The sequence below is a fragment of the Neopelma chrysocephalum genome, unplaced genomic scaffold (genome assembly GCF_003984885.1).
Source record: "Neopelma chrysocephalum unplaced genomic scaffold, ASM398488v2 Primary Assembly neopelma1_89, whole genome shotgun sequence".
NCBI classification, from domain to species: Eukaryota; Metazoa; Chordata; class Aves; order Passeriformes; family Pipridae; genus Neopelma; species Neopelma chrysocephalum.
This window is the reverse complement of record NW_020897751.1, coordinates 34,399-44,700: the sequence shown is the minus strand read 5'-3', so window position 1 is coordinate 44,700 and position 10,302 is coordinate 34,399. Positions and strand designations below refer to the sequence as shown.

The 10,302-nt window shown below is 50.1% G+C and overlaps 1 protein-coding gene across 1 annotated transcript in view; it reads left to right on the top strand.

Annotated features, from left to right (window-relative positions):
- ADAMTS14 (ADAM metallopeptidase with thrombospondin type 1 motif 14) overlaps positions 1-10,302 on the top strand; it is a 31,708-nt gene that overhangs the window by 10,766 nt on the left and 10,640 nt on the right. Inside the window, exons 5-6 of the mRNA XM_027693071.1 lie at positions 5,970-6,053; positions 7,284-7,440. Coding sequence (XP_027548872.1) covers positions 5,970-6,053; positions 7,284-7,440 — 241 coding nt within the window. The remainder of the gene's footprint in view (positions 1-5,969; positions 6,054-7,283; positions 7,441-10,302) is intronic.

Below are 10,302 nucleotides of genomic sequence, written 5' to 3'. Positions count from 1 at the left end.
GGCAGAGGGAGGGAGAGAGGAAGGTGGTGGGGAGGAGCGTGCTGGGACCACACAGCTGAACACTAATCCCATTAGTTGGAGGCAAGGGGAAGGAGAAGGGACTTGGCCGGCCCTCTAACGAGGAAAGGACTTAATGAGCTGGGCTGGAGTAAGTCAGGGAGATGTTGGGAAAGTTTTCCTGTCTAGGAGTTTTCCTGTCAAGATACGTCCCAAGGAAAGGGGGCAGCGAGCTTGGAAGTTGATAATAAACTTTCCTGGCTCTTTCTGGGGTCTCCACTGGGTGCCAAGGGGGTGGTGGGACATGTACCCCTTCCCAGCCCTGCTGTAGGTGGGGTCCTGCGGCTCTTCCCAAGGCACAAACTCCTTTATTAGGAACTCGGTGTCAGCTGAAGCTCAGTGATAAATGATTTGTCATGGAGAACTCTTCTTTTTTTTTTTTTTTTTTTTTAACAAAAAACCCACACAACCCTTGTTGTGCTGCCAGAAATGCGGATGCTTTTCATTCACGGGCGCTGTGTCCATCCTGGGAAGCTGACAGGAGGATGACTGCTCCTTTTGTGCACCTAGGAGCTTCCCTGCAGGCAGGCTGCCTTCTCTGCGAGCTCCCAGCCTGCATTCCCAGCCTGCCCTTCCCTTCTTAGCTCAGATGCCACACAGGAGTTTGGGGTCCGGTTGGAGGGATTGGGAAATGCATCCTTTGCTGTCACTTGCTGAGCATGGCTTGGTGCTCCAAGCTGAGCGTCGTGGTGTCCACCCGACCAAAACTTGTCCCTCTCCCTGTCACTGGGCTATTGGAATGAATATTTGGTGTTGTGGTGGCTCGGAGAAGCCATTCCCATCTCCTGCTTGCTGCCTGTGGCTGGGATTGGGGTGTTACTGAAGGAAAATTAGCATCCCCCAGCCACAGTGCCTGCTGGGAGCCAGGGCTGGGAGCCAGGGGGGATCCAGCACCACTTAGGGGGTAGAGGAGAGGAGATACTTTGTGTCCTGTTCTGCTTTGCAGCTTCTGGTCATTAGGTTGGGCTCCTTGTTTTTCTCCTCTGGACTTCCCACCACTGGTCCCTGATCCTCTCAAGTCTGGGGATGGCCCCACTCCAGCAGGAGAAGCCAAGCTATGGGCTGTGTTAAACTTGGCCTGGTCTTAACTGGTCTGCTGGGTTTGTGTCGGATATTGCCCATGGTTTGGTTAAGGATGCAAAGGTACTTGGTGTTTTCCCATTGTTTCAGGTTACTAGGGAAACCCCATGAGTCAGAGCCCTCTCCAGGCTGGGACTTGCCTGACTCCAGCTGAAATTATTGTTCCTAAGGGCTGAGCAACAAAGAGTGCTACTGAGACCCCACATAGGAGAGGGTTTGGGGAAAAAAATTAAACCTTCAGCTTTAATTTTAACCTGGGCTTATCTGAAAAGCCAAGCTGGAGTGTGGATTGCTCAAGGCATGAGCTTGCTGCTGTTTCAGGAAGCCAATCTAAAATAATGGGAAAATTCTGGTCCTTCTGGTGTATGGGTTTTTTTTGTGGGAGAGAGGGGTTCGTGAGTCCCCTCCTTGCTGATAATAACAAAAATACCTCTGATGTCTCTTGTGTGTCCATGCACTTTTTCCCACCCTCTCTATAGACTTATGTGCTTGTTGCTATGTTTTTGGGACAACATACCTTGTTGGTGAGAGAGCTCTGATAAAATCTATGGTTGTGCCCTGCAGAGCAAACCTCCCCTTCCCTCTGTTCCTCTGCTCAGCCCTTGCAGAGGTGCTGACAACAGCTTTGTGCATCCCTGCAGGGCATGCAAGCCCAAAAATGTGGTCAGGGGGACTTTTCCCTCCATTCCTAATCCCTCAGCCCCAGAAAAGAGGCTCAGGGTGAATCCACCAGCATGAAAACTGAGCAAGGGAGTAAAAGAAAGGAGTTTAAAGATGACTTGGCTGTTCTGAGTAAGCGATCCGGGGTTTTGAAATGTCAGCTGTTCTGCTGGTTTGGCAAATTCTTCTCGTGTCTCTCCCTTTGTTTTCCTTCCCTGAAGAACAGCGAGGTCTAGACCTCGTTGCCAGTGCGGTTTGCTGTCGGGATCTCGCGTCTGGGGCTGCAGACTCGGGGCTGGCCAGAGGCTTGCAGGGATTTAGGTAGGCAGCATTCCCTGCTCCCGGCACCAGGGAGGGGCTGAGGGGGGTCCCACGCACAGGGTGAGCTCACTGAGCCTTTTGGAGAGGATACACAGGGGTTTAATGTTCCTTTCATTGTAAAATATTAGTATTGTCCCCTTGGTGTGGCAGCGATGGGGGAGGTCCTGTGGGCTGGTTTGCCCTTAATTCACAGTGACCCTGAAGGGCTGGGCTGTTTATAGGTGGAAAAATTCCCTTTTAAATGAAATAGGAGAGCCTTTCTTGCCAGGTGACAGTGTGAAACAGGCTGGGCACGTAACCACATGGGCAAGAGGGATAAGAAGATCTTTGTCCCATGTCTTCAGGGATGCAGGTCCCTTTGCCAGAGCCCTTTGCTGAGCAGGTATTTTTCTGGGGGGGAAGGGGTTTCTCTGAAGACACTGACTTGCATAATGGCATCTGCAGAGGGCAGGAGGAGTTGTGCCAAGCCTGCAAACTGCTCTCTGGGCCAGTTTCCATCCCCTCTGCTGGCCTGAACCAGCTCCAGGGTGGGCTGATGGGGAGAGAGGAGATGATGCCCTGTTCTCTTTCCAGAGGCACTGGAGCACTTGAGGGGATGCTGGCCCTGCTGATTTCCCCATCCCCAGCAACCCCAAAACCTGGGTCACAGTCCCCACAGCAGGAAGCACCAAGCCCTTTGGATATGGCTTTTTTTGCCCTCCATCAATTATTTCTATCTGGCTGTTAAGGGAAGTCCATAGCCTTGGGCAGTCTGGTTCCACATGTGCTTTCTGAATTAACCCTAAAGGTTGCTGCTGAGCTAGTATCAGTTAGGTAGAGATCCCTCCCTAAAGCCTAGACTAAACAGGGGCTGGGGTTTGGGGTTAACCCTTCAGTTCAGAGGCTGGAGGGGGGTACCTGCGAGCTGGAGGAGAGTGGGATTTAGCACTGCTTTATAAGGAAGATTTAGGGGATTAAATCCTGTCTTGGAATAATACAACTTCTTGGTCTTAGTCCTTTAATGAGCTGTTTCTAAGCTGCTTGTGGTCCTGCTGCTCCTCCAGTGAGGCTGAGGAAGGATGTACAGTGCTGGGAGGGTGGTGATGAGTCTATTTGTTAATGCTTGTGAAAAATATTGCTGTTTCCCGATTTTTTTTTTCTCCCAGGGCATCTAATATTGCCTGAGGGTGCATGGTTTGGGCCGGGGAGCTCTTCTCGGACCTGGGGACTGTTTGTAGGTACTGCAGGTGGGAAGAGCCATCGCTGAGAGGAGGGGGCTGTGTACCATGGATCAAAGCTCCTGCTCTGACAGCAACTCTGCTCGTGCTCCTTCCTGCCCTGGGTGCAGCCCTCCTCTTGCCGGCTGGGGCTGCACCAGGTTGTCATGGAGAATCCTTTCCTGCTGCCTGTGGGATCTGCTGAGCATTTTGCCAAAATATCCTATGCAGCTGGGAAAGGAGAGGTCTGTACTGCTGGATGCTCCCAGTCATAGCAAGTGGCTTGGCCGGGAGCTCTGGTTGGCAGAGAAGTCCCTAAGGCAGGAACAGGGATTGAGGGGTCCTTGGGAGCGGGGACCAAGCAGCAGAGTGCTGGTGGATGACCAGAGAATCCTAGAATCATGGAATGGTTGGGTTGGAAGGGACCTTAAAGATCATCTAGTCAATCCCACTGCCATGGGCAGGGACACCTCCCACCAGCCCAGGTTGCTCCAAGCCCCGTCCAACCTGGCCTTGGACACTTCCAGGGATCCAGGGGCAGCCACAGCTTCTCTGGGCAACCTGTGCCAGGGCCTCCCCACCTTCACAGCCAAGAATTTCTTCCTAATATCCCATCTAACCCTGCCTTCTGCCACTTGGAAGCTCCAGCTCCTGACAAGTGCTGGTGGTGAAGGAAAACGTTTAAAGGTTTGGGAATGTGAAGGAAGTGGTTGTGTTTCCCTCCTTGTTCCCTGAACTACCCCCAGGTCCAGCTCTCCATCTCTCCAAGCATAGTTTTCATTTCTCCCTCTCTCCCCCCTTTCCCATGCTTTTATATTGCCTCTCACAGGACACACATTAAGGCTGGAATATTTTTGTAACAGGTCAAACTCCTGATGTGGGACTTCTCAGATCCGATGAGTTTTTCTCTGGGCTGCCAAAGCCTCCCAGAGCCCAAAACCCAGGGCTGAGCCTCACATCCCTGGGGATTTGAAATTCCTTACTGGAATGGATCCTTAATGCTTTGGTGGGACTGTAGCTCTGAGTAATGTTTGCAGCTGCAACGCTGCACAGCCTTCCTCCCATCTGTGCACATCCCCGAAAAACAGAGTTAGGATCAGCAGGAATCCATCATATGCTCATTATTTTTACAAAATACCTTTGAAAGGTGCAGGAGCATCCCAACCACAGGAAGCAGGGGTGACCTGAGAATGAGTTGACCAGCGTTGTCTTTCCACACTGATAAACAAATAACCCTGCGGCTCTCGCAGCCTGTGCATCCAAAGGGATGAGTTAATGGGGGTGGACTGGCAGTTTATTGATTGATTTTACTTTTTTTAGTCAGTTTTGCTGCATTCAAGGCTCAGGATCTGCATCACCTCTCTGTGTATCTTGGAGCCACCTCCCAGGAGTGTTAGTTATCATGGGAAAACATTAATGCCAGGGTTTGGGGTTTAAAAATGGCCTGAGTGGGTGTTTCAAACACATACACAGTCTGTAAACTGGGGGGCTTGTAAAACACCCTGGGAAATGGCTGACTTGGATTTGGGCAGCAGTAAAAGGGTAGTTGTCACCCATCCCTTGATGTGAGCTTAAAAAGCCCCAAAGGAGTGGGGAAAAAACAGAAAAGCTTCATAAATCTGATTTTATAATCTTCATTGAGTCTGGAAAGCTATGATAGAGCTGAGGCAAATTATTTCCCTCTTGGGCAAAGCTGAAAAAATATATTTTCATTTAAATTTGAATTCCAGTCAGTATTAAAAATGGTTTTAATAGGGTTTCCTCGACTTCTGCAGTGAACCTCCATTTGTGGAACTGTTCATTTTGGAGACTTTTTGGGGGAAAAGGGGGGTCCCATTCTCAAAAATCATTTTTTTTTCCCGTCTGCATTTTCACACGTGCTTTGCAGGTGGGTGAAGGTGGTGCAGGATCTCACGTGAGTTTGTGGCTGCCCGCTCTGTGCCTCTCTCAGTGGCTGTCACCACGCTTGGCTCTCAGAGGTCTTTCCCACCTGGATTCTTCTTCCCTTGGTAGCACTTAGGAGTAGAATTTGTTTATTCATCCTGGAAACGCGGAAGGAAAAGGTTATAGCTCGTTATTTCCTTTGCAAAGTCATTTTTAATAGCCCGGGGTGATAGAAATCTCATTGACTCACAAACCCTCCCTGTTCTTCTCATTGTGTTGTCTTCTCCCGGGATTTCTGAAGCGGTAGGTCAAGTTTGACTCACTGATGTGACTGAGTAATGCCCTTTCTTTGATACAATTGTTTGCCTCTCCTCAAAAAGGCATTTTTCCTTTCCACCATGCAAGGATGCTGGAGGCTGAAGCATTTCCATCCCTCTGAGGAATTCGTATTCCCAAGGGGCAATGGCTCATTGCGGGATGCGGTGGAGGAAACTCAGCCCTCCTCCACTCTCTCGATGGCGTGGGTGATGCCATTGACCATCTGAGCCACCTATGCTGGGAAAAACTGCCTTATTCCAGCTTGGCCTTTTGACTTTATTGTTTTACACAAGGGAAAAAAAGACCCCACTGGGCGTGGGAGGTGGGATCTTTGCATCTGGTCTTGGAAAGCGGGGTCGGGCGCTGAGCGTGGGAGTGTGGAGGACAGGAGGGGCTTGAGGGCTGGGAGATGATCTCAATTTCTTCCCTGTTGTGTTTCCCTCCTTTGTTCAGGTGGATGAAATTTATCATGATGAATCCCTGGGCATTCACATCAACATCGTGCTGGTCAGGATGATCATGGTGGGGTACCGGCAGGTAAATACGGTGCTCGGGCGTGCTGGGCAGGACCTGATGTAATATTTACTACTTAGGTAAGCCCTGGCTTGGAAAAATGTGGCTGTTCAGGTAAGCTGCTGAAGCCCAAATGATAACTGTGCTGAGCAGGGATGAATTTGAACCCTTCTTGGCCTGGATTTTGGAGTCTGAAGGTCTGGAGAGTGCCATAGCCAAGGAGAGGTCCTTGGGGAGATGGTGGGTGGCTGCGATCTGCCGTTATCTGTGTCCTCTGGGATGTGGGAAAAATACAAGAGGCTTCCTCAGGAGCTCAAGGATAGATGATGAGGAAAAGGTGGCTTCCCAAATTGGTAGGAGCTGGATATTAGTGAGAAGATGAGGCTGGGATCTCCTGTGTCCCAGCCTTGACTCGGCTCCCTGAAAGGCTTTGCTGGCTGTCCAGCTCTCAAGTGGCTTGGGCGTGGACAGAAAAAGCATGGGAAGGTTTCCTGGTAATGTTTCTCAGGTTGGATTTATTTTTTAAGGTTTGTTCAAGCATGGCAGCCAGAAGATTTTCTTCACAACAGTGTGATTTTCCTATTTTTGGGGCGAGCCCCTATCCTACACGAAATGTTCTACAAAGGTGTTAATGATTCAACACGGTGATGTGTCTGTGTGTGTGATCCACAAATAAGACCCTTTAGGTCTTGGAAGAACCCCTCCTTGTTATAGAAATATGCTCAGCTGGCAGAAATCCAAGAGATCTGGGGCTGGTTCTGAGGAACAGGGACGAGGATGGAGGGTGGCCCATTTTTGGAGGTTTCTGTGGGACCAGGAACATCATCTCCACCTGAGAAAGCCAATAATCTGTCTGGCTTCCTCCCAGTGGTGTTTGTGCTCTGTGCTGGAGGATGATTTATGGAGGGGAAGGGATTTGGAGCTGTGGTGTTATGGCCAATAACCGGAGGGATGAGACCTGCCGGGCTCCCTTTAGGATGATTTATCCTCCCAAAAGCCAGTGCTGGAGGCAGCTGCTCTGTCCAGTTATGCCGCGGTTCAGGGGATGATGTAGGAAAATAATGAGCAGATGTTTGAATCCAGACGAGCTCTCAGCTCACCACTGTTCACACCAGAGTCCTCCTGCAGCTTCTTGTCTCCCACCTGGAACTTCTCGGGACAAAACCTCCCATGGCTTCCAACTAAGGACCGGGGGGGGAAAGGCAGCGTGTCTTCCTTTGCTTCCCAGCGCTGAGTTTTGAATTGTTTTTGCAGTCAGTGAGCCTGATCGAGCGAGGGAACCCGTCCCGGAGCCTGGAGCAGGTGTGTCGCTGGGCTCACTCGCAGCAGCGCTCGGACCCGGAGCACGCCGAGCACCACGACCACGCTGTCTTCCTCACCAGGCAAGATTTTGGTCCCGCAGGTATGCAAGGTACTGTACTTATCTCGATCAGGTACGTGCAGTTCGCTGGGGGAAAGCCAGCCAGGGGAGAGGATTTCTTGCAAAAACACAGTCTTGGCCAGCAAGGTCCAGAAAACGTTATAAAAATCGGTATTTGCTTTTTTTCCTCCTCCCCCCGTGTGAAGTAGAAGAAAGACGGAACAAATTCAGAGCTCCGACCTGAATGGATGAAATAATATCTTTATTAATTCTACTCTTCTTTGATTTCTCGTACCAGTCCTCCTCTTGCCCCAAAATGCCTTAAAAAATATAAAAATAAGTTAAAAAAGATAAAATATCACAGGAAGCTTCTTTGGGACAGTCAATCCTTTCTGTCCTCTGGAGGGCTTTTAAAACCTGGTTTTATATGGATTGGTTTCTTGGACGTGAGACCATTGAATGAATCCTGGGCCAAAGAGGAGGTTTTACTGCAGGGGTCTCTCACCCTCTTGGTGCAGAGGCTGTGCTGATGTGGTCTGGGAAGTTAAAGACCTTGGCAAAAAAATTTGCAGGAAAAGCTCCTGGTGTTTCAGGGCTCCGTTAGAAAAGCAGGTGCTTTGGTGTCATCATGAGAGGTGACTTCTCCCAGTTCTGAGCCCACTGCCTCCAAATTGCCATCTCCTTCTTCCCACGCTGGTGGCCAGGTCTGAATTTCCACCAGGAGGTTCCATTTGATGCCATGAACATGGTGGTGACCTCACGCTGGTTTGTAGCACGAGTACTCCTGTTTGCAAGGGAGGGAAGAGAGATGGAGAGGACCTGTCCTCACCTGGATCACCTGCCTGAAAAGGATCTCTCCACAGCAGGAGATGAACCACAGGAGATATCCAGCTGGAAACCCTCTTGAATATGTTGTTGGCCACCAAAGAGCAGAGCCTGGGTTGTGCCAACAGCCTCCTCACCGAGCCATTGACCTGCCCTGGGCTCCTTGTCTGGGGTCGTGTGGCAGCATGGGCAAAATACCAGGTTTTGTTTCGTTTTTCTAGACCCTTCCTGGCAAAGTGACTGTATCCAAAGTGTGAGAGGACCTTTTTTGGCATGTCAGCAGAAGGGGGAGAAGACTCTCTGGGCTCCCTCTTGGTGGGAAGGAGTTGTGGGAACAGTGGAGTAGCCCTGCTCTAGGGGTGCTTGTTCCACCTCCTTCCCCATTTCCCTGTGGATCTGGCTTCCTGCTTGTCACACATCCCTGGGATGGACATTTGCTTTCTGCAGAAGTTCCTGTGGCTGCCGTGTCCTTGCCTGGCTGTGTTGCATGGCACAAGGTGCTCCTCATCCACTGGGAACTACCCTCTGGTTGGGCTGCTGGAGTCATAACACTTCTCTTACTCTTGCCTCTTTTCCTCAAAACAAAGTCCTTTCGGATTCCTCTCACCCCTGATGAGCTCAGGGCTGTGTGGCATGAAGGGACCAGACTGTGGCACCTCCAGTACTTGTTTGTAAAGCTGGAAGGGGAAGGGCCAGTTGAACCTTGTTGCCCTCACGTGTGGGTTGCAGATAAACTCCTGCCCTTCGGAGAGAAAGGCAGTGGATAGATGGGTTGTAAATTATTAATTACTGCTGCAGAAGTCTTGTCAATACCTGAAGAGTTTCTGTGACCCTGTGCAGCGTGTGGCATGGAGGGATTTCTGGCCCAGGCTGAGGGATTCTCGTGCATTTATTGCCCTGTCATCACCCATGGTTGGTTTGTCACCTTAGAGCAGGCTGGTGGTCCATGCAGAAGATCAGAGAGGCTGAAAATGGGTAGGAAATGTCCATAAAGAAGAATTAAGTGCATGTGGAAGAAGAAGAAGACTGTCTGGTGTCTTGCTGTGCTGGTGAGGGCAGATGAGTGTTGGAACTGGATGATCTTTAAGGTCCTTTCCAACCTAAACCATTTCATGATTCCATGACATGCTGCTTCTCCTGAGTGTGTATGTCTGGGAAGCATTTGCAGGCTAATCCAGTCTTTCCCAATTTGAAATCTTCCAAGTAGTTACTTTTCACTGTCATTCTTCTGTAGAGAACCCTTTATACTTCTTCCAGTTCCTACTGGGGTCTTCATATGAAAGACTGGTATCTGCATTACTAAGCATCCACCCTTTCATATTCCTTTATCCCATCTGCTGTTCAGAGCCTCTTTGGTTAGGAATTTATCCTGTTTTCATCCTAGACAAAATATATTTGCTCTTCCCTTATACAGAAAACTTCCCACATCTTTACTCTTTCTTGTGGAAGGTTTAGTTGGGGGGGGAATATTTTAAAACAATTTATCCAGGATTTGATTTATTACTGTGTGGTTAAACCCAATTATGGGTGTGCCTTGGTGTGAAGCAAGTATCCCACGAGGATGATGGGCTCTGTGGATCCCGTGGTTTGGCTGGGGTGAGTACAGGAGGACAGGTGGGCATCCACCCTCAGCTCATCACCACCCCTTGTCCTGCTGCAGCTCAGCTCCTCCCTCTTGGCTCACAGAGCTCTCCTCTTGCAGCATGCCTGTCCCCAGGGCACAGTTATCCAGCATGGTCCTGGCCTGCTTTTGCCTCTTGGACCTGTAAGTCCTTCCTTCACTAACCCCCTTGATGCCAAAAAGAGTCGGTCATAAAAAAACCCCAACACATATTTATGTAAAAAATATTCGGAAAGTAAATTCTGGAGTGTGCCAATGAGTTGATTGAATTGGGCAGAAATAATGTGAGGAAAAAAAAGGAAAAGTGACCAAACTGGAGGTGATGTGATGCTGACTGGGCAGGGGAAGGTTTCCCTGCCCACAGCTGCCCCACTGCACTGCACTTGATCGAGGGCTGGGGGCCGGGGCGGTCTGTGGTTCTGGGGGCACGTGTGGATACACTCCAGGGGAGCAGGGCTGTGGTTCTG